Source organism: Epinephelus moara, chromosome 3 (genome assembly GCF_006386435.1).
Source record: "Epinephelus moara isolate mb chromosome 3, YSFRI_EMoa_1.0, whole genome shotgun sequence".
NCBI classification, from domain to species: Eukaryota; Metazoa; Chordata; class Actinopteri; order Perciformes; family Serranidae; genus Epinephelus; species Epinephelus moara.
In genome coordinates, this window is record NC_065508.1 from 7,220,501 (window position 1) to 7,245,262 (window position 24,762).

At 39.9% G+C, this 24,762-nt stretch overlaps 2 protein-coding genes across 2 annotated transcripts; both read left to right on the plus strand.

Annotated features, from left to right (window-relative positions):
* Positions 1-277: 277 nt before the first annotated feature.
* On the plus strand, positions 278-8,726 carry slc22a5 (solute carrier family 22 member 5). The gene is made up of 10 exons (XM_050034199.1): positions 278-1,036; positions 1,128-1,231; positions 3,326-3,480; positions 3,614-3,785; positions 3,933-4,059; positions 4,799-4,893; positions 5,065-5,279; positions 6,631-6,813; positions 6,982-7,117; positions 7,425-8,726. The coding sequence occupies exons 1-10, from the start codon at positions 647-649 to the stop codon at positions 7,507-7,509; spliced, it is 1,662 nt and encodes a 553-aa protein (XP_049890156.1). The 5' UTR covers positions 278-646; the 3' UTR covers positions 7,510-8,726.
* A 1,544-nt stretch (positions 8,727-10,270) lies between these two features.
* Positions 10,271-18,501, plus strand: LOC126383618 (solute carrier family 22 member 4-like). The gene is made up of 10 exons (XM_050034187.1): positions 10,271-10,683; positions 11,240-11,343; positions 11,444-11,598; positions 11,887-12,058; positions 12,491-12,617; positions 14,170-14,270; positions 14,478-14,692; positions 15,185-15,367; positions 16,905-17,040; positions 17,572-18,501. Exons 1-10 carry the CDS (start codon positions 10,276-10,278, stop codon positions 17,648-17,650), a joined length of 1,680 nt encoding a protein of 559 aa, XP_049890144.1. The 5' UTR covers positions 10,271-10,275; the 3' UTR covers positions 17,651-18,501.
* Positions 18,502-24,762: the final 6,261 nt, after the last annotated feature.

Genomic DNA, 24,762 nt, shown 5'->3' on the forward strand with positions numbered 1-24,762 from the left:
TTTTTTAAATTGTTTGTAAATGAGTCATTTTAGTAGCAAAATATTAATTACATAATTCAAAGCCCATGTACAGGATTGCAACAATTTCTGCTGAACTTGTACATGAAGGCATGCTTGCCTCAGCAGTGTGACTTAAAAATAGCCCAAGGAGTCTTAATGCTACTTAGCAACATTTAGAGTACAAGCACGTGCTCGTCTTTGGGGTATTTAAAAGTGTGGAATGTTGTTTAGAGAAAACACCACTCAGACCCGAGTGGTGGGTGCAGGGGTGCTTTTGATCATTTTGCTTCAAGTGAATTAAATCAAATCAATGAGTGAGAGGACTCTCATTCACTACCCTCAGATAAATAGCATCCCTGTCTGCTCATAAACTGAGAGACAGTGGATCCAGTGGCACTCTGGGATGGAAAGGTTATCCCCTTGAAAGAATGTTTAATACTCTCTCAGGACTTCAAACCAAAGTTTTTCACTTGTGACTCCGTCCCACTGAGGGACCAGCTCACTCTGCTCCACAGAGGGCTCAAACCCAACACTCTGGTACAAAGCTCAAGACTTTAAGAGGGATACCAAGGCTCATACTCTGAAGAATTTCAGAGGATTTTTTTTTCTCCCTCAAGAGCAGGGAGGTATTTTTTTTATATAAAGAATGGGAGACTATGATGAAGACACTGCATTCCTCGGACAGACCGGTCCATATTTCTGGACCACATTCTTCCTCCTTAACACAGTTTATCTCTCGACTGGATTCAACGGACTTTACATGGTCTTTATCGGGTCAGCTCCTACACATCACTGCCTCATTCCAGACGTGAACTTAACCAGGGAGTGGAAAAATGCCATTATTCCTGTTACAATAGTGGATGGCGTGGAGGTGCAGACCCAGTGCAGCAGATACAAGCTGGATGTGGTGAGAAATCTCTCTGCTCAAGGATTTATTCCTGGAAGGGACGTCAACCTCACTAACCTGGAGCTGGAGAAATGTTTAGATGGATGGAGCTACAGCAAAGAGATCTACCAATCCAACATAGTCACTGAGGTCAGTATGAATGTGCATGTACAAGTGTTTAATATGGGATTTTTTTGTTGTTGTTTGTCTAAAATATGCATGTATTTCACATTTTGCACAGTGGGACCTCGTTTGTGACGACCAGTGGAAAGTTCCCTTTGCATCCTCGACTCTCTTTGTGGGATACCTCTTTGGGTCCCTAATCTCAGGCCAGCTTTCTGACAGGTATCAGTAAAATTCCCCTGAATGTATTTATGTCATTGTCTAATATGAACTTTAAATGTACTTTATGTTTAGTAAAACAGTTTTTGTCATTTACTGCATATGTTAGACATTTTTATTCAAGAAACATTGGTAACATTTTGGAAAATGCTCATAGAAACTGAAAACCATTGATTAAGCAAGTGAGGCTTTCACACTGTAGTAGAGGGGCCTGAGACTTGATAGGCTTCCATTATAATGACAACAGCTCCATCTACTGTTAAAGCTGATCTCCAACGGAAGGCAAGTTTTCACTGAGAGAGAAGTCTCCTACTTTAAAGTCATCTCCCGTCTTTCAGTGTCGGTTTCCAGAGAATCAAAACACCTTTGTCTTTAAGAGTCGTCGATGTTAAGCACTCTGCTCTGACAGACACTGGTGTTGTGTACCTTTGGTTGTGGAAAAGCATGGGACTCAGGACACAGCGGTGTGGAGCATTTGTGTGTTTAACATACTGGTAATATTGGTCTGTCATTGATATTGGCCAATATCGCCTTTAAAACGTAACATGCCTTTTCTTAATTTGCACAATGACTGAATATTCCATACACTGAAAAGTCACGTCACCCATGTCCCTATCTGCTGGTGGGCCATCACAATAAGATTATGCATGCATGATATGATGTTAATTCCACTACAGATGAGACCTGATGATCACTGAAGTTAGGTAGGGAATAAAAGTGGATATATCAGTATTCGTTATCTGTCAAATGAGTTGTTAAATATCAGCATATCAGATAAAAATCCAGCATCATGCATCCCTAATTATAAGACCACATAACCATGTCCTGAAGGGCACTATGCTCTATTATGTAGTGAGGGAAAATGTACAGCGAGCAAGTCATCAAAGCAAAATAAACCTGATGCCTTTGTGTGTTTAACTATGTAGCTCTTCTGCAGCTGTGAAAACGTTGCCACCAGGAGGAGGGCCTTCGAAGCTGTTTGATCAATGTGTCACACTGGGTGATTAAGACTAAATTAAAGCTCATGTGTGTACCTGTAAGTTGCCAGTTCAGGATGTGTAGTTTCTGTTAAGAAGCTCAGTTAAACTAGTCTCTCAAGGTCAAGCAACAAACCAGTCTGCAGTGTTTAGGTTCTGGGGTTGTGGTACTGTGGACACCTGCAAGGACTGGACTGAGAGAGAATGGCTGAGAAGTCAAGGGCACAGCATCTTGTTACAGTATTACACAATGAAATCAGACATGTAACTAGTTTTTCTGGGAAGTGGCATGAATATTATCACTGTTACTGTTAAACATTTCAAGCATTTACATTACACAAAGCACCGTTTGCAGTGCATGGTAGATAACGGTGAAAGTTATTGCCTTTATGTAATTTGTAAATCATTTTCTACCTGTGCAAAGTCCTTTGCCAAAAATTATTCAACTGCTCTAGATTTCGGTCACTCACAGCTGTACTTGATCAAAAGTCATGCGGCATGTTATCAGCATTTTGTATGGCTATAAACCTGGTTGAACAACGTTTTGATTTAATGCAGCCAAGTTGCAAGAAGCTTCCAGTTCCTAGCAGGAAGATGTGATAATTTTTTTTTAAATATAGTTACGTACAGTCACGTTTTACAGGAAATGTGAGGGTAAAGTGCTGACCCTCAACATCAATTTGAGCGTGTTAAATCCACAATACCAGCATCAACAGTGCATGAACTGAAGACGTTTATACACATGCAGCAGTCCCTCAGATTAAGGAGACAAAAAGTGATATCAACCAAGTTAATCTAAACTTAAATAAAGTTAAACTCATCAGCAGACACCTGATATCTTCCTGAGCTGATGTTCTGCCTGGTCCGTGCCACAGATGTCTTCACTTGTTGCTTGTTTAGTAGCCTTTTTGCCTTCACTCTGGTCTTCAGCTAGTGAAACAAACACACACAAACACTCTGTAGTTGTTTATGCCCACTGCCCAGCTGCATGCTCCTCAAACAAGGGATTTTATTATAAAAAAGAGACAAAGCAGTCACCAAGATGTCACTGTCATCATATTTCCACAGGCACCATATCTGTGAATCACTGTCACTGACACAAAGTTCTTTTTTCATTCAGGTTTGGGAGGAAGAAGGTTGTTTTCATCTCTCTTGCAGCCCAGTGTGTCTCAGTGCTGCTTCAGTCCTTCTCTCATTCATGGAAGATGTTCTGCGTCATGTTCCTCTTTGTTGGAGCCTCCCAGATATCCATGTATATTTCTGCATTTGTACTAGGTATGGATTGTAAAATAATTGTTCGGTCTCATTGGCAGTCTTGACATATTTCAGCATGACTTTCACTATGTGCTGTTTATCTGTTTTTAATCTCATGCTTATCGCTGAACTTTTACAACTTTATCTCTGACAGGAACAGAGCTTTTGAGTAAAACTATGCGAGTGCTCTTCACAACTCTCGGGGCCTTCCTTTTCTATTGCATCGGGTACATGACGCTACCTTGGATTGCATACGGAATCCGAGAATGGAGGACTCTGCTCGCCGTTCTGTCCTCAACGTCTGTGGTTTACATCCCACTGTGGTGGTACGTCAGTCTTTTTTTTCTTAAGTCCTATTTTGTGCATGAATAAAATATGCCCATAGTCAGCATCCTTGGTTTAACAGCAAGATGTGGTCATTAAATACAACATACTTTGTTGACATTTGTGGTTAACTTGTATTGGTCGTGCAGGTTAATCCCAGAGTCTCCTCGGTGGCTGATCACTCAGGGAAGAGTGGAGGAGGCTGAGGCCATTGTGAGGGATGCTGCAAGGAAAAATAAGGTTGAAGCACCACCTGTGATCTTTAAAGAATCTGAGGTATGGTTCACGTACATTTGTGACGTTTTAATTTTAATCTCCTTCACAGTTACAGCTTCAAGGTCCAGTGTGTAGGATTTAGGGGGATATGTTGGCAGAAATGGAATATGATATAATAGGTATGCTTTCGTTAGTGTATAATCACCTGAAAGTAGGAATTATTGTGTTTTCCTTGCCTTAGAAAAAGCTGTTTATATCACCGTAGGGAGTGGGGCCTCATTTATGGAGATCGCCATGTTCACCGCCATGTGTCCACGGTAGCCCAGAATGGACAAACCAAACACTGGCTCCAGATAGGGCCATTCACGCTTTCTTGTTTTCACGTTGGCCCCCATAGTTAGAAGCCCCTCAGTGATAAGCATCAGAAGTACATTGATTTTTAACATTAAAATTGCTTTATTCAGTGTTTTTACTGGTTTAAATCACCGGATCCGTTTGTTTTAAGGAGGAAGAGACCGCTTTGGATAATTCGGCTCCTGCTAAAAGCTTCCCAATCAATGAACACTGAGGGAATTTTAATCTGGAGTAGTTTCAGCTGGTTGCAATCTTCAATCCTCACCACTAGATGCCACTAAATCCCCCTAAATTTTACACACTGAACCTTTACAAAAGATGGTAAATGTAATCCCACAACCTCAACCGACACAAGTCAATATGCTCTCATAACACACTTGAGATATTCTGTGTCTAAGTCAGGAAAATGTAACAACATGAATTCTCTTGCTTGCATTGGTTTCAGCTCCATTCACTGACTCCAAGCAGGAAATACTCCATGCTTGATGTTCTAAAAAACAAGAACATCAGATGCATCACACTTATGTGTCTCCTTTTGTGGTGAGTGGTTGTTATTTTTCTCATTCTGATTCTAATGGTCATCATTCACATTAGATGTTGCTATGCATAATATGAACTGAAAACCAAGGTGACACGTCAATGAGAAACCAAATGGAAAATAATTGGGAATTATTTGATAATACAAAGAAGCTTTTTTCTTTTTTTTTTCAGGATGGCAATAAACATTGGGTATTTTGGATTATCCCTGAACACCTCAAATCTGAGTGGCGACCCCTTCATGAACTGTTTTTTGTCAGCTACTACTGAGGTCCCTGCCTATGTCGTTTCTACCTGGCTGCTAAAGAAATATCCAAGAAGAGCACTTCTGTCAATATTCCTCAGCCTTGGAGGAGGACTTCTTCTTCTAATCCAGTTCATCCCTGATAGTAAGACTGTACTTCATTCGCACTGCCTTGCAAATTTCCCCGCTGTGAGACAAAGAGAGGATTATCTTATCTTATCTTCTCAGACAGCAATAATAGCTTATACTGCAGCTAAAACTTTTAGGGACTGTAAACACCACAGCTATGGGTAATGATTATTCTCAGTTACATGACAGCATATTTCAGAGGAGTGCAAATATGTATTACAAAAGCCATGCAGATGTGTTTGTTTTTCCTCATGTTTCTTCTGAGATTTCTATCATAATATCACAAGAGGTAGCTGACAAAGTATATATATTGTAATACATAAAAACATGATGACCGTGCCATGTTTGCTGTATACATATATTTGTAATTTGGGTGACCTGACTCTTTAATAGCAGCTGCTTCCTAGTAGGCACATGTACTTTGTACACATTCGCCTTCTTTGTGACCCTTGTCCAATCATAAATCTCATTCTGTCCATCTTTTCAATTTTAATGAGAGCAGATGATGATCAACCTACTGCACACTATACAAAGCTTGTCACACGGTGCCTGGACAGACTTTTTACAAGAAGAAAAAGATACTTAGACATTTGATTGCAGGCGGTTTTATCACACATGTTAATTAATGTTTAAGCACTTTAACAGAGGAGAAGAATCATGATGAATACACGAGCAGCATACCCTCTCCACTAAGGTGATGTAACACCTGCAAAAAAGTTACTGTGTTACTTTGCAACCGGAGAAAGTCATAATATATACTTTGCCTGTTATCATTTCTTTTTCCAAGAACACACTAACAATGGTTGAAGAGAATGGCAGAGCAACTTATATAAAAGCCTTTCTGCATCAATGAAAAACCTGAGGTCAAAACCAGATGCATTTTAACCAGTGTACCTTACAAAATAAATATAACTTTTTTGAGATTTAGTTCCTGCTCTGCTTAAAGGTCTAGTGTGTAGGATGTTGTTGCAAAAGTGAAACTTCTCCCATGTGCCAAGGAGAACTATGGTGGCTGACATTAAAACGCAAAAGGATAAATGTCCCTATCTAGTGCCAATATCTAGCCAGTGTTTAAATTGTCCTTTTTGGGCTACTGTAGAAAAACATGGTGGACAAAGAGGATCCACTCTGTATGTAGATAGAAACGGCTCATTCTAAGGTAATGGAAACACAACAATTCTTATTTTCAGGTGATTATGAAAATCATGCACCATTTCTGCCAATAGAAGTCCCTAAATCCCACACACTGGACCTTTAAGAGAACCTGAATGTTCTATTTTCTGAACTGTTTTTTTATCCTGAAAGATGAGGTGTTTCACAAAATTTGGGGACTAGATTCATAACGCACTTCTCTCTTTTATCCACAGCCCTTCAGTATGTTGCTCTGGCGCTGGAAATGACCGGGAAGTTTGGCTTCACCATGTGCTTCAGCATCGTCTACATCTACACTGCTGAGATTTACCCCACCGTACTCAGGAACGTCGGCATTGGAATGTGCTCCTCTGCTGCACGCATTGGCAGCATCACAGCTCCTTATGTCATCTATTTAGGTGCGTAGATGTTAAGTACTGCATCTCACATGGCTACTGCGTATTAACTGCTTTCATATAATTTAAAAGAACACAAAAGGTCTGCACAGGATAATACAGTGATGTGTACAAATATAGTCAATGCTTGTCATTTTCTAATGTGCAGTTATGCTTGTTTGTTATTTACAGGTACTTATAATAAGGTTCTGCCTTATATCCTCATGGGAAGTCTCACGATTGCTTCCTCTGTGGTGAACTTCTTCCTTCCGGAAACCCTCAATAGAGATCTTCCAGAAACAGTGGAGCAGATGCAAGAATGCCAAGGGTAGGTTCATTTTACTCATCGCTGTAGTTTGCATGTTTTTCAGGTCACCATAACAAAATTGTTTTGCAATGTACTTGATTCATTAAGACTTAGATTCATTAAGTCACAGTTAGAGGGGCTTTAGTACTCATCCTAGAAAGAGCTTTACAGGGATAAAATATCTTGTTAGAATTTGCTAAATGGTCAAGATTGGTTGATCTACTGATATGATGACGCATATCTTAGGTGAAAAGACGACGAGTCAATCTTATAAATATATCAGCTGCCATTTATGTATCTGAGGTAATTGTGTTTCTTCCGATTACAGGTTGTGTCATGGATTCAGAAAGACGAAATATGTAGAAGATGAAGGAAGGAGGAACCAACCCATACAACGTGAGGCCAAAGTCTGATGTGCAGACTCTTACTCCGTAGTTTTTCCTCGATGGAGTTATCTTGCTTGAAAGTAATAATCAGAAATCTGAATATAAAATCCAAAAAAAGTTGCACAGTGGGATCCAAATGTCCACTGGCAGGACCTGTTCAGTTTTTTTATATTTTTATTTTGTTTTTAAAAACTTGCTAAAAGCTTGCTAAGAACCTTTTTTAGAAATGTTTCAAAGAATTTTTTTTTAGAATGTTTGTATGAAATTGAAATATGTGTCTGATTGGTCTCTAATTTTTGTCATACATAATCTGTAGTAAAACTATACTGCTCTAGTGTCTGTACAGTAAATATGAGGCTGCAGCTAAGCAGCTAGCAAATTAATCAATGTTTAAAATCTGCAGTTGGTATTCAGAGTTGGTCACTTTCCCACAATTGATCATGCAGTGACAAAGAGAAGGATCCCTCTGTCCTGAAGAGTTGGAGGTTGATTTGATATTCCAGTAAATGTTTTATAAAAGTGGAATGTGGACTGCATATTTCTGTACAAAAATGTTGAATTAGTGCCTAGTCGAGTGGGGTGCATGAAGTGGTGAGATTGTACCTTTGTTAAAAAATTTAATTAAATTGCAAAATGTAATGATTTAGTACAAAACTGGGACTCAGTCGCAGAGAATAACATAAAACACCGAGAACAGTTTATTAAATCCAAATCTTTACTTAGGAGGTCAGGGGTCAAACACGTGAAGGCAGTCAGCCAAGGCAGAAAAGTCCGTTCAGGGAAATCCCACAAAAAGCAAAGTCCATAAATCCAAGTAGAGTCAAAAACCAAGGAATCAAACACAAGGAAAGGGCTGATATGAAATCACAGTATCTGTATAGAATCTGATTTATGTCAAGCCTCCTTAATTATTTGTGTCAAAACTGTCAAGAAGTGAAAAGAAATCCTCACAGGACACCGTCCTGCAGGAATCTGTAATAGCCTCTAGCAGACCACAAATGAGCAGCTAAGCAAAGGAGTCATAACTACTTTATCTTTAAACCATCTGTAGCAAAAATACAACTCAAGCATCATTTGAAATGACACTGTCTGTCTTTATTACTGTTTAACCTCTGCGTGACAATGATTAACTCCCTTCTCAAGGATCCTTGAATGTTATTTTATTGCATGGCATTATATCATCACCTGGGCATGATATTTCAAATCCTGCGTTTTTATTATTGCTTGAGTTTGATAGAAAACATATAAATTAAACTATATATAATATATACTTGAAAGTATTTTGTCGCACAACAAATGTTGCATAAGCTCAAGTGGTGTTTGTGACGGCTCAGATGGACGGCTCCTCTGAAACCATGCCTGTGCAACACGTTGGTGGAGATGTTGCACAGTGCTACGGCTTCAACATAGCTAATCAACAATGACTAACGCAATGTGATATCCTCATATGCTCTGGTTTAATGGCCTTAAATGTCCACAGCAATATGTTCAAAAAGAACCTTGATTAGAAATAAAGGTTGCACAGGTGCTTTTGAAGTGGCCGGTTGTTGTAACCAGCCATGTGGCAGCTTTTGGCACCAACAGCAGAGTGTTATCTGCAACAGTATGAGCATCATAACTCACTCTTTATAACCTGTCCTAATCAGTGCTAATCACACTTCCCTGTTTGTCATGGATGCACACCCATGCTCTGTTTAAACCCTTTATCAAACCCTGGTCAACTACTACCAAGTTAGTACCAAATAACAAAAGTCGCAACAGGCAGAAAATAACCATAGCCTCAAGTTGCTATGCTTTGTCCCCTGAACTGACAGTGTGCACAGTTTGCCCACATGTAAAGGCATTCAGCCACTCAATCAGAGGAGCCCCATCTCCAGTCTGCCGTCTTGTCATTTCAAGCAGCGCCTGAGACAGAAGGTGGACAGCCTGTATCTGCTGATGTTGTAGGTGGGTCTGCCTATCCTGGATGTCAGCAAGACGGCGCACGGTCTGCCCCAGCTGAGATTTCAGCAGCAGGTTGCTAGGGAGTCTGTCCATCCTTTGCTGCCTGGACCACCATTGTGACACCTGTGACCACCTGGAGGACTTGGATGGACGGTGTGGACACAAACTGGCAGGTGAGGCCTCCTTCAGCTTCACTGTGGCATTTAAGCACATGTAAGCGTTGACCTTTGAGTCGCTGCACCCTCTCTACACCTGCAGCTGATGCCAAACCAAACGGTGTTTTACTTTTTTTGCTTTTTTATAGAGCTTTATGTAACTGGGTAACTTCCTGGCTCCGGTGAAGCTGATATAAAACCTGAGCTCCTGCTTGATATTTCCATCTTCAGTCTGACATTGCCTCCACTCTAACTGATTTCCATGGGGAAGGAGAATTCGAGTTCCCCTTACCAGTCACTGGCAGTCAAAGTATTCGTCTGAATCTAACATCATTTCAAGTCCACATTGATGCTTTACGATGCCAACACACTAGTTTTGCTGGGTTTTAAAAGTAGATCAAACTAAAAACGTTAGTCCCACCCATGCCACTGATTGACTAATCATTAGTCCCCATGCAGCAGCCCTTTTTGGATAGATTGCCTTTTGAAACCACTGTTTCTGTTCATGATGCCAGAAGAATCTGTCAACTCAGTAGAGTGGGCGGATTCAAAGGTCTGAACTCAGGTGACCTGAGCTCAGCTTTATAGCTTATATGCATGTCACAGAGCAGTAGAACACACGCTGTCTCGTGTCTGCCAGTACTGACGTAGCGTCTGCTTGTCTTTTTTTCTTCTTTTCTTTTAAAAAATATCAATGGGTAGCGAAAAAATCAGAGACTATGACAGCATCACATCTTTTCTTGGATCTTGGGGACCCTTTCAGCGAAGGATCTTTTTAGCACTGGCCATCAGCATCCTCCCAAATGGGTTCTTTGGCAGCTATATAGTATTCATAGGTGATACCCCACCTCACGAGTGCTCTATCCCTGAGAACTACAACATCAGTGAGATGTGGAAGAATGTGACCATCCCACTGGAAACAGTAGATGGCATTGAAAAGCGTAGCTCTTGCTCAAGGCTTAACCTGGAAATCGTCAAGAACTACTCTCAAAATAAAATCATCCCAAATGTGGATGTGAATGTGAGTGAGATTCCATTGGAGAGTTGTCGGGACGGATGGACATACAGCAAAGAAATCTACCAGTCAACCATTGTCACAGAGGTGAGCAATGAGTCATCAGTTAACTTCCCTTTAAACATGTTTTTAAGGTTTCCACAATGAAATGGTAAAAACTATCCTTTTCAGTCAGTTAATACAATCAACTAAAAAAAAGACTCACTACAACCTTTGTTTTTAGTTTTGCATATTTAGTATTTAGTGTCATTATTTTAGTGTAAAACTGTGTCGGAGAGCATTTTAAAATAGAAAAGAAGCTAGAATACATACTTATCCTCATGCTGTTTCTACTTCTGGGAGCAATAGTACCCTCCATGTGATTACTATGACAGCTGCTTATTATGCTGCTGCTACTTCTGGCACAAAAGTGTCACCTGTGTTATTGTTGCCACTATTACTAGCACTACGCTACTGATAACATCGCAGCTACATCTTAATAAGACTGATAGTATTATTCTTGTGACTACTGCAACTGCTAGGTCTAGTACTAGTACTAATTTTATCACTCTAAAATGTGTTTATAGGTTTCATTTCATTATCACAAAAGTGAGATCCACTGTTTTTTACAACAAAAGACTGATAAAATGCATTGATTTCACAGTGGGACTTGGTATGTGAGAATGCATACAAAACTCCACTAGCCACCTCTATTCAGTACGTTGGTGTACTAGTGGGGGCGTTTATCACAGGCCAGATGTCTGACAGGTCCGTACTGTTTGCAACATTGTCTGAAAATTTTAACAGTCTAATTTTGAAGTGAAGGAAAATTTAACTTACTCAAGTACGAACTGTATGTCTTACACAGGTTTGGAAGGAGGGTATCACTCTTTCTCACGATGGCTCTTCAGACTGTGGCGATCACAGCACAGATATTTTCCCCAAACTGGGAGATCTTCGCCCTCATTTTCTTCTTCGTGGGTGGAGGGGGATACTCCAACTATACCATTGCATTTGTGCTGGGTATGTTTGCCACTGAGGATTTCGAACATGCAATATTTGATACAGCTTGTTAGGTACTGTATGTCACAATGGTTCATCTGACCTGGCAGGTAAAACAGGAAAAAAATCCAGTTCCCACAAATATTCTGGCTCTTACTGAGGCCCCAAGTGGAAAAAATGGTTTATAATCTTGTGGGAACAAGTTATTAACTTTTGGAAACAAATTATTTTCTTGTTCGCACAAGATAACTAAGAACTAAGATAAAATTTTATATTGATAAGTTCTCATTCAATCTGTTACGGCTACAGGTTCAGAAATTCTAAGCACCAAAGCCAGAGTGGTCTTCTGCTCCCTTGGGGTTTTTATGGGCTCCGCTTTGGGTTACATGTTAATGCCAGCTGTGGCTTACTTCCTCCGTGATTGGCGGATGCTGCTGATTCCCATGGCTGCCTCTGGCCTGATCTACATCCCTGTGTGGTGGTAAGAATATTCATACATTGCATTTCAGCTTCAGCAACCTTTACATTGCTTGCATGATGTGTTTAACACCCCATGTTCCTGTATAATTGATGGTGGCTAACCAGACGGGCATTCGCCAAACCAACCAGTTAAACATCATCATCATCTTGTAAAACCAACACTTACTGTGATAAAACACTATCGCAAAATCTCAGCTTTGTGGGGCTTTGTGCACACAGCTGATGATACTTTCTTCCATATTGTTTCCCCTTAAAGGTATGCATTGTCAGAATGGTTTGCATTTGGTGAGCAGTTTATTGCTTCAGTTGCTGGTGTGGCCAGGCCCTTTGAGGTCATGGTTAAGGAACAGAGGCTGCTTTGATTGAGCACACTTAGTGTTGCGTCTCTGCATGCATGTGCTGATAATGTTGTATCCCTGTTTCAACCCTCCAGGTTAGTCCCAGAGTCCCCTCGCTGGCTGCTCTATCAGGGGAGGGTGAAGGAGGCTGAGGCCATACTGAGAGACGCTGCCAAGATCAATAACGTAGAGGCTCCAAAGGCCATTTTTACAGAAGCTGAGGTAGGCTGCTTTTATTCCTAACACATGATAAACGTACAGTGCACTTGCTTCGGAGGCACTATGTTGAGTAGTTTAAAAATAAAACAAAGCTTTTGTCATTTGTAGCAGTGTTCCTGTGAGATATTTGGTTCTCAGCTCAGAGTGCATGGTGTGCAACGGAGGAGAGGTGCATGTTAGGGGGAGGTTCACTCAAAGAAGGTGTCATAGCCTCTGTATTAGTCAGTAATGACATGAGATACAGTATAATTAAAACAAAAATAGTGTCATATAAACGACTTTATCTTAATTTTATTTATTTGTATCATCATTGTACACGTTAAATATAAACCCACACCATCTGCCTTTGGCTGCAGATTCATGCTGCTGTTAACTGACTTCACCACACCCTTCTATCTATATTCCTCTTCATGCAGCCCTTTTGCAATTTGCACTGCTGCATAAACATAAACCACAGCGCCCAGCACATGTGTGTATTGTACAGTGTCATGGCTGTGGGTAAGAAGGAACATATGTGTCTCTCTGTGGAACACTGAGGCAGGATAAAGCGGTCGCTAAACACACTCCTTTGACTGTCCACAGTGTCATAGAGTGGGTGAGAGGGGTTGTCCATGATGGCCGGAAGTCTTTTAAGCATCCTCCTCTCAGCCACCGCTCTCACTGGGTCTAAGTTAGACCCAAGCACAGACCCAGCCTTCTTCAGCAGCTTGTTTATTCTGTCCTCATCTGCAGCCTTCATCCCACTGCCCCAGCATGAGACTGCAAAAAAGAGGGCGCTCTCCACAGTCGAATGGTAGAAGGCGTTCAGCATAGGGCCATGAACATCAAATGACCTGAGTCTCCTCAGGAAGTGGAGACGACTCTGAGCTTTTTTACACACAGCCAGGGTGTGTAGAGAATTTCATAATGAGTGGACAGCTTTGTTTGCTTTCACCACTAACACTGCAAAGTGTAAATAATCATAAATATCGAAAGAGACTGTATGCAAACGTTAAATTTCTTGTGAAAACAGAAGTGTATGTTGAAAGAAGACAATGCATGTAACAGGCAGAACTTGATACAGCGTCCCAGAACATCAACAACCAACGCGCCCAGGGTACTTGCAAGTCCATGACCAAAAGTCAATATGTGAAGAGGTCAGAGTGACAATGTGTTGGTTTTGCAGGTATTTGGTCATAAAACAAAACAAAACAAAAAAAAAACAAGAAAAAGGTACTTTCACGTTACAAATCAGTGTCTCTCCTACGCTATTTGGCTCTACTGTGTGCTCACCCTTTTTCTGATCCAGATGTTCAGAAGGTTTTTACCGAGAGCCAGCCTTCCTCTCCAAAACAGAAGGAACAGTGATTTTAACCGGTAAAAACACTAATGTTAGCAGTTCCACATTATAAATCAGTGTATTTCCGACGTTTTAGTTTGTTCTGAGCTTCTGTAGAAACATGGCAATACAACATGGCGATCTCCATATATACATATAAGGACCTGCTCCCTCGTATTAATTTACATAGATTCAGAATTGGCTGCTGCAACTGTTTCTCCTTGTTTTTTTTCCCAGATCGAAGATTCACTGGCTATGAAAGACAAGAAATACAACATTTCAGTTATCGTGAGCAGCTGCAATATGTTCTCTCTTATATTACTGAGTTCATTACTGTGGTACGTCTGAAGTTTCTTCATGGCATAAATCCTTTAAGCACCAAAATCAATAGTGCTCACACTTTACACAACTCATGCCCAAATTACAATCAACAATTACAAGTGTTGGTCATGCAAGATTATTATTACAGATGCATATAAAATTATTTGTCTTCGGTGTCTCCCATCCTATGCTTATTCAATTTGTTGTGTTGAATATCTCCGCAGGATCATCATCACCATTAGCTACTATGCTTTAATCCTCAACACTTCAAACTTGAACGGCGATCCTTACCTAAACTGCTTCTTGTCTGCACTGGTAGAAATGCCAGCTTACATTGTTGCCTTGTTACTGCTCAAGTACTGCTCCAGGCACTTCTGCCAATCTTCTACACTGTTCCTTGGAGGCTTCATGATCCTCTGTGTCCATCTCATCCCTGTGGGTAAGGCTGTTCTTTCAATTAACATATTTAAAGTCAACACATACATAGTGCTGGTTAACAACACAGGCAATCAGATTTAAAGGAAAATGTCATCCTGCCAACTCATTTCATGTTTTGTCAATGTTTCAATTCGACTTTAAATGTCGCTGTAATGTCACAACACTAAGCATTTCCTTTAAGCAACGTCTGGAGGGTGTCAGACTTAGAGTCAGTGACAGAGACCTCAAACACTGTGCAGGTTTCACAGTGGGACAGCCCCTAGCTGTCACTGATTTAGCAGGAGTAAGGGGGGGACATTGGAACTATAGGCTAAACTACAGCTGAGGCTGATGGGAAATGTCATTAGTTTTGCAGGTATTTGGTCATAAATCAAATAATTTGGCAAATAAAATGTCTAATTTTCACATGGAGGAAGTAAAAACAAAGCTCCGTCAAAGGACTGTATATACGTAATTCTTTTGACTTTTAATTTGTTTGTTTTCTTTCCCTTAGATTCACGGAGTGTGCCTGTGGTCCTTGAGATACTGGGGAAATTCGCCATAACATCTGCATTTTGTGTGGTGTACTCCACCACATCAGAGCTCTTCCCCACTGTTATCCGAAATACAGCAATGGGGTGTTGTTCCATGGCCGCTCGCATTGGAACCATCGTCTCCCCCTTTATCATTTATCTGGGTAAGGAGTTTAATCAGTTTTCTATTCTAAGTCAGTTCCAGGGCAATTTCTCTGAGACACAATTCTTATTAGAATATATCTTGTTGATTATTTCTGCAATAGAGAGCTGCAACAATTAGTCCAATAGTTGATTAGTCGAGTGACAGCAAATAAAGCCCTGTTTCAGTCATATTTTAAGCAAAAATGCCAAAGACTGTCTGGTTCCAGCTTCTCAAATGTGACAGCCAGTTGCTTTTTCTTTGTCATTTTTGATGGTAAATTGAACGACTGGTTTTAAACAGTCACCAGAAAAACATGTTGGCATTGTACGTCTCTGCAAACCACGAATATGTTGCACTTGTATCTTTTATTCATGTAATCAACATTTCTAAAATAATGTAGCGTATGAGCTGACTTTGTCACAGAGAGAAGAAAGGGATGGTGGATGACGCCTGCCAATATGCACACCACTGTTAGAGACCAACAATAAAACAAGCTGTTTTTTAGCCAGTCACCTCTGTGTTTTCATCGTCCTTTTAGCCACCAAATGTGAGTGTTTTTCTGCAACCTGTTGCTGTTTTTCCACCAGGGATAGTGCAGCAAAAAGGGCTATTTTTTACCGTGGAAATGCTGCATTTGCAGCCAGAATAGTGCCACGCAAGTTGATTGTTTCTTGCCAAGACATTGCTGTGTTTCTAGCCAGGATAGTGCCATGCGTCTGGGTCGTTTTTTTACCAAGACTTTGACGGCTTCTCCATCTGTGATTGTGCCGCCAAAATCCCAGACACAATCTTTTCCTAACCATAACCAAGTGGTTTTTGTGCCTAAACATAACCACAGTGTTGTTGAAACATAAAGCTTCAACATAATAATGTACAAAAGTAAGGTATCTGTGGTTTGTAGAAATGTGCAATGCCACATATTTGCTGGTGATTGGATTGATTGAAGACAAAGACAGGCCTGTGAGAAATTGTGGATGCCATGAAAATAACTGGCATATTAATCCATCCATCCATTTTCATCCGCTTATCTGGGGCCGGGTCGCAGGGGCAGCAGGCCGAGCAAAGCACCCCAGACGTNAGACAAAGACAGGCCTGTGAGAAATTGTGGATGCCATGAAAATAACTGGCATATTAATCCATCCATTTTCACCCGCTTATCCGGGGCCGGGTCGCAGGGGCAGCAGGCCGAGCAAAGCACCCCAGACGTCCCTCTCCTTAGCAATGCTTTCCAGCTCCTCCTGGGGGACCCCAAGGCGTTCCCAGGCCAGATGATATATGTACAGTATCCCCCCCCCAGGCATGTGCAGGGTCTGCCCCGGGGCCTCCTACCACTGGCATTTTGTTGCAGTCCGACTTCATTGAGAAGTCCCTTGGTCTCTTGTCTGTGCCTTTAGTATGAGACAAGTTTCTTATGTCTGTCAACATCAGTTGTGCAGTAAGCAATTTTTTAATCAGAATTGCACCTCTAGTACAGGTGTACAAGCAACTCAGAGGCTGTTTGTGTAATTTGTGTTTTCTTCGCCTTCCTCACTGTTTTTTTCGCTGATCTTTTGCAGGACGATACAACAAGGCACTCCCGTACATACTGATGGGAGGCTTTGCTATTTGTGGTGCTGTCTTGTGTTTCCTGCTGCCAGAAACGTTTGGAAAGGCTTTGCCGGAGACCATCTCACAAATGCAGCTGATATGCGGGTGAGTTTACACACTGGATTTACTGTATGTTTACTGGTGAGAGTATTCGTCGTGCAGATGTAGCCACTGCAACGTCTGGATTTCAGCTATAGGCACTTAGAATTAAATGTTAATAAGTTGCTTCAGTGACAAGTTCAAAGTCCTCTTCCAAAACTATATGCTCACAATTCAGAAGGAAATGTGGTGTTGTTTGTTTGTTTGTTTTTTACATTTTATGTCAGATCATTATCAGGTCAGGAGAAGCTCTTACATCACTGTCACTGGAAGAAAATAGTGAAATGCAAATAATCCAAATGAATATTTCAGTGTGGATGCTTGCTTTTCACTTCAGTGAACAGAGTATACGAATATTGATAATTGGTTACTATTTACAGTTTTGTACGTTACAGTGTATCTGCGTCATAAAAGGGCTTAATCATTTACACGTGCAACACAGCAGGCTGTTTGTAGTGTCATGTAAACCTTTGACCGATGATCTTTCATGCGTCTGCTGTTACACTGTCACTAAACGCCCTCTCAATGTTCAAACAGGAAAAGACGGAGAAAAGAAAACAAAGCTGAAAATGGAGAGAGCCCGGCTGATTATCAGAGTAAAGAAACAAAGCTGTAGTTAGTTATGATTATGGATTTTATTTTCTAAAGCATCTCATTGACCTGCCTGCTTACAGAAATATTTTGTTTTATGTAAAATTCTGATTCATGTTTTGTTGTTTGAAATGCCCTATACTGCAACTTTAACTTATTGTGAAGCACGTTGTCACTCCATTTTAAAAAGATTGATCGAATTTTCACGACCAAAGAAACTTTTTTTAAAATTATTATTATTGTTATTATTACAACAGAGCACATCAGTCCAGTTTTAGCTGCCCTGCACTAGCTTCCTAAAACTTTTTAAATGTATTTCACGGTCCTCCTTCCTATATACAAAGCCCTTAATGTGCAAGAACCAAGCTACACTGCTAACTCCATTGTTGAGTATTTCCCTCCAAGAACACTGCGACAATCTGCTGCTGGTTTATTGGAGCTCCCCAGCAACAGCCAAAAGATAATCAGGGACGCGACCTTTGTCAGTTACACCCCAACAGGTATTTTCAGGAAGCCAGCCCAAAACATATTCTTAAAAGAAAGCTAAAACACATCTACCTCACTCTAAGTAGCTCTGACTTTCCTCAGACAGGCCTGAAACTCTTTCTTTTTACACCTCACTCTGTTGCGGTTCTTTTAAAATATTGTATCTTACTTTATTTTATGATTTACTGTTCCATGATTTTACAATTGAATGATTTCATAACTTATAGTTTTGCTGACACTGACCTATGCTCTGTACTTCTATGTGCTCTGTTTTCACTTTCTCTTTTATAAAATTGTATCTAAATGTCCTTTTTGGTCTGTTTCATGTCCACTCTGCCTTATTGTAAAGCACTTTGTGCTGCATTTCTTGTATGAAACGTGCGATATAAATAAAGTTATTATTAATATAATGTCCAAAAAAAATGTAGTTTTGTGTTGTTTCATTCAGTTTTGTTTTATTTTATAGCAAAAGGCTGATTAAGTCAAGTGTTTGATCACAGAAAACTGCACTAATTCAGTTGTTGTAATGGATTATATTATTGTTTTTCAGCGACCAGTTGCATTTATTTGCTAAACTTTTATAACAGATTCTAATTTAATGCCAAGTCAAATATAATGCACTGTTGTTAAGTTGAATCTCCATTTGTTTAACTGCAGAATACACAATCAAACACAATCGCCACATGGACTTAATGAAGAGCTGACTTGAGGTGCTTCCTTACAAATTAAGATTAACTCTTCATTTTTGATAAAAAAAAAAAAAATCAGTTTGAAATTAAATCAGAATATCATTTTGGGTTTGTTGATTTTTTGATGCCTTCTTATGTTTGAGAGGGTTTGGAAATGGATAACAAGCATTTGCAACCAGTGTTCTTGTTTGGCCCCTGATGAAGACGTATGTCCAAACATTGAGCTTTTGATTCAGCACTATGCTGTTGAACATGAAAAGACAATGTCTGTGTGTGGTCTTCCTCCTTCAACCAGGTAAGAGATCCAAGGCTATGAACACAAAATTGATGGGGTTGAGGCTAATAACAGCAAAATCACTACATCTCCAGTGGACACACACGCTTATCACTGGAGAGCCACACTTGCAACCATTTATCCCCATAGTGGTTTTCCTCCCAAAACATATCCATATTTTCTTGTTTGGCTTTCAGTTCAGCACCAGTAGGATAATCAAGGTAAAGCTAATTATAATAATACTTTTTAAAAGAATTAGGTGGATAAGATCATCAGCTGTGAGCAGGTATGTAGCATATGTGCTGCAAGATGTTTTCACAATTATGATTTCATCTTCTATTTATTCAAATATGTATATGTCTGGGAATAAAAATGTTTTTCTCCTCCCTAACGTACGTATGTACATGATAGCGAGACAGCATGATGCTGTGAATGGGGAAGGGGAAGCACCACAGAGACACGTCATCTGTTTCCGTGGAAATTCTGCCCTCATTCCACTTTCACCTCAGAGCAAACAGGAAGACTTTAAAATTAAAAAATCTTTGTGCGTTGTCTTTCTTGGTGAAAATAAGTAAAGATTATTTCTGTATTTCTGTAAATAAAATTAGTTCCAGTGAGTAAATGAGTTGCCGGAAACCTGACCTGAGCAGCTCTGCAGACTCACAGCAGCTGTGAGAGCGAGTAATGTGATGCGATGATTTCACTCAAGGGTCGACTGAAACAAAAGTGAAACTGCGCAGATTGGCTCTACTGGCACACCAGACACTCGCTCTCCTCTTTGTTCGGTTTGTTATATATCAACCACATTTGTAGATAGATTCTCTGTCAGAGCTTCACCTCCATGGCTGCATCATTCAAGGTGAGTTTTGTCTTCACTATAAGCTTCACAGCTGCGCCCTGCTGCACCAGAATGAGATAAAGATAGATGTTTAAAAAAAACAAAATGGCCTCATGTAATGTGATTTGATTGGAAAGGAAGTACAGCACTTCTTTGTTATATAGTCATGATTTAGGGTAGTTTTTATCTACATTTCGTGAGCTTTTTCTTCTATTTCTCTATTACACAATGACAAAGTGAAAGTGACAGTGCTCAAACAATAATGCAACCATATCAGCTGGATGATCTTTTCTTTTTCTTCTATTTCACTTAACATCTTTTTCATCAGTGATTCTTTGTGTTTCGGTTTTTGTATATTTTACTATTAAAGCTAGTGTACACATTTTGATAAGATCACATATATCGCCCTTTATAAAATAGCAATTGCAAAGGATTTTATCCACAGTTTTGCGTGACTACGATTTGAATGCCAAAATGTATGATCACTGTTCGATTATAAATACTCAGACAGGCAAATATTTGTCTGTATAATCTTTTTAACTGGCTATCCCAGGCCAGTCCTCATTGTGTTAATGCCATCTGCGGTTGGTCAAAATGTATATAAGCGCTGTATCATAAATAGCCACCAGAGGTCACCAAATGCGCCTGACGCATGGGCAACATATATGTATGTAAGCACGTCTTAAATGCTCAGTAATCATTCACATTTATTAAAAAATGAAAAATCAAAATATAAAATAATACTACTGCTACTAATAAAAAATCTTTAATGGATTAGTTTTGTTTAAATCAGAGGTGCAAGTACAGTTTTTACTGAACAAATTTCAAAAGTTACACCAATTAAATTAAGAAGTCCAATATATTTCCATAGTCTAGAGAAGTTCAGTCAATTTTTGTGATCATGAGCGTCTCTCTCAGAGCCAGAAACCAGAGACTTGTGACGTCACTGAGTGTGAGTGTAAGGTCTGGAGCCACTCCATAGACAATGCCTGATTTAATGGACCCAAAGAATGTTTGTTGTCTTTATTTATACCCAAGTGAGCTTTATTTTATTGTACTGTTCTCAGTTCTGAAAATGGAAATGTTCCCATGTACTCAGAACCAAGGAAAACATAATAATGTATATTTTCCTTGATCAGAACATCCCCCTATGTGCTCTCATTGTCAGCAGCTTCAGACTTTATACCCTATGACATCACAAGTTTTAGCACTCTAGTGTTTGGATTTGGGAGATAATATTTTTGGACTGTCTTAGACCATAGATAACATGAGAGTTCACTTCTTTGTGTTAGGCTGATGGATATATGACGCTCGCCAGAACACGAACACTCTGGTATCGGGTTTGTCTTCTTTAATGTAGGCTTGAGATGTGCAGCTGGTGATGAGGACAGGTGGAGAGGAGTGTGTGTGTGTGTGTGTGTGTGTGTGTGTGTGTGTGTGTGTGTGGTTCTACGGAAACAAGATAAGAGCAAATACTATAAACACCAGCATACTGAGTCAGAACAACAGGGATCTTATGACAAACTACATAGCTATATCCTCCTGAGACCCTTTGTTCTCAAACAGGAGTTATACCTGTTGTCCTTATTCACGGATGCTTGCTTTTTTTTTTTCCTTTTTTTTTTTTGCTACCTAGTGGCAGTAAGAGCACAATACACCAATCCATGTAAAAACAAAATGGCAGCCATCTCTGCTGAGTCAGTCTGCAGCCAGTCCCCGACACAAATGTGGACAAGGTCCAAAACCTGATCAAATTTGACAGTTGAAACTTGTTTAATTATGATTGATAGCATTTGTAGTTTGATATGGCAACAAATTTGACCAATTTTAGCAACAGTAACAAGCTAAGACACAGCAAATTAGGAAGTGCTTGTTTGAAGTCATAAGGAATTCATCATCAGCTCGTTAAAGGACATTTGGGCTTTATTGTTGTTGACAGTGTTTAGTTTTTTATGCTTATCAAGTTCTTCTGATCCCGAATAGCTCGGAAAAATTAAAAATGCGAACCAAACACAAGTTCAGGTCTCAGGAGGATATGCATACAACCAAACTACATCACTATACAATCCAATTTACCCCATGTATGAATTTTGGAAATGGGCGTAGTTTCCTTTTTAAGGCTATTGGTTACCTTTTTGTTATATTTTTGAGTGACTCAAACTTTCTTGTACCCTGTAGGTTTTTTTTGTGCTATTTCATGCCTCTTTTCAACTACATTTCAGAGCAAAAGGTACTTTTTACTCACAGTAAATGTAAAAGTTTAAACCAGTGTTTTACTTGCACAATGGATCTGAGTACTTTTTCCACTAATGATCCAAAATATAATGCCTAACAGAATACTAAATTTAAGTAAATGAAGTTTTCAGATCCTTTACTCAAGTAAAAGTAGTAATAGTGCAACATAAAGATGCTCCATGTCAAGTTAAAGTCCTGCACTGAAAATGTCACGTAGGTATCAAAAAGCCAAGATGACTAAGATTCAAAATGAGTTGATACTTTAGCATGCTGATATTTGTTAAAGTTGAATTTTTTAAACCTTTGTGCAGGCTAAACTGAGGTTGGTGTTAAAGCATCAGATTTCATGACTGAACACCAGATGTCACTATTGCTACAGCTTCAGATAAACACTACCAAGAAGAACCAGTAGATGGCGCCAGAGTCTGTAATATAATCATCATAAACTTCACACACGTATCTGGTGCATACCTTCTGTTAACTGCCTGTGAAAGAGGAAGTATCATGGTTTCAGCCTTGATGACTCTCTGGCCTGGTGTTTGCCTCGTTTATTTACTCACCTTGAAACATTCTTCCCTGTTTACCTGATCACGCATATTTTCTTTGGAATTTGCATGTGTCCAAATGTTAGATAAAACTTTTCATCGCATTTACATGACAAAGATTTCATAAGAGTCCTGCTGTAATAACAGGAAATTAATTTTCTAAACTAGGGCAGTGGCACTTTGAACCCAACCACCCAGGAGACATTACAGCATTACAGGAAGGTGAACAAACATGTATCACAGTGGTACAAAATATCACAAACTGAGATTGATTCCCACGTAAACAAAATACCTGCAAAATACATCAACAACAAAGATGACTAAGAGATACAGAACAGTTTTTTCTTCAGCAGGCTTATGTGCGTGTGTCACGGCATATGACTGCTTGTGCCGTAAGTATGTCTTGTCATGTTTCCGTGTAATCTGTTTTGCTGTTAAATGCCTCTGTTATCAGTAATCATAAGATACTAGACAAGATCTAACACCGGTAAGGTGAATAGATAACAGGCTGCCACAGACTGATGTCAAGTTTCAAGTCTTGAAAAGCAAGTTGTGAATATTTTATTCTCTGCAGCTGTGAGACAAAAAGTATGTGACACTAAGATGACTGCAAAATTAATTTTATTAGTGTGCATAGGGACAGTTCAGTCATTGCACAGTTGATACTTTGTACTTTTGTGTGACTTTTTGAACCCTTTGAACATGAAGTTGTGTTTCTGCAGTGTCTGTCAGCACACCACGTGTAGGGCCACACACTCAAGAGCCCACTCTCTGATTCTTGCCAGAGCTGCACAAGTGCCAAAACCGCTGACCATCTGAGGGCACAAGATATCAGAACAGGTGGTATTCCCCTTGAAGTATCAAGACAAACCTGCCTCTTTTTGCCGCAAGAGGCTTACCCTTGATAAGGCATATCATCTTATCAGTCTTAATGATGTTCTCTGGTATTTATGGGCAATTTTCAGCATGTTGTGATGTGTCTTCTTGTCCTAAAAGATAAGACAAGCACCAAGACAAGATCAAAATCTTTATTTATCCAGTAAGTCAGTGGGCTTTTTTTAAACACCCTGCCCTCAAATGCCCCCGTTTAAGACTGTATCACACAGTTTTGTTTAGCATGTCATCCTTGTAATTTCCTGTGACTTTCTGTGATTGACAACTTATGAAATGGATCGAAACTGCGGTGATGGAGTAAAACCCCACCCTTCTGGCCTTTTGAGGAGTCTTAAACAAACACAAATCATCATTTGCAAATATAATTTTATCCAACTCTGACTAACAGGGAGACAATTGTCGTCACTCTGCCCCTCTCCTCGACACTTTTTTCGTTCAAAAACAGGCAATGCGTCAGGTGGAAGCTAGCTGGTGCAGTTCCCTGAAATAGTACTCTTCAAAGAAAAACACAACGCCACTTTCAGATTATTTTTTTGTAAATGCTGTGGTTACAGAGGCTTTTTACAAAGCTGCTACTGTAAGAGGCAGTGCCACATTGCTCCATGCAGTTAAACCAGTAAGGGAGGGGTTGAGGAGGATAGAAACCCAGAATTGGATTTCCTGACTCGAGGCAGGTTTCTTAGAAATGCCTCAGCGTCTCCTGTCAGCAGCACCACCTGCTGGTCAGATGGTAGAGAACTGCATGGTAGTGCCTTCTCTCAAGTCACGTGATTTATAAGAAATCGAGTCTCCAGCTTACAGCAGGTCACAGTGTAGCTCAGATCCTTGCAGAGAGACTGCAAGGCTCTTGACTCAGCAGTTCCTTTTTTTTATTGCACTGTGTGTTTGGGCAGTTTTTCTCTTATCTGAAGACAGCAGGCGTGAGATTTGGGAGTGTGATATGTAGTGCATAATTTGATCTCTTGCCCTCAAATTTCCACTCATCGTGCATGACCCCTAACACTTACAAGTGGGAGTTTTAGCTTCAGGTCTCATGACTACAATCTGAGGTGATAGTGTCATCATATTGGGGGAAATTTTAGAGTCAGGTGCTTCTTTTGGGGCTCTGTTTATCACAACCAAATATAGAACTGATCACTTAGAGTTTCTCATGTAAATATGTTTTGCAGCAAGGCA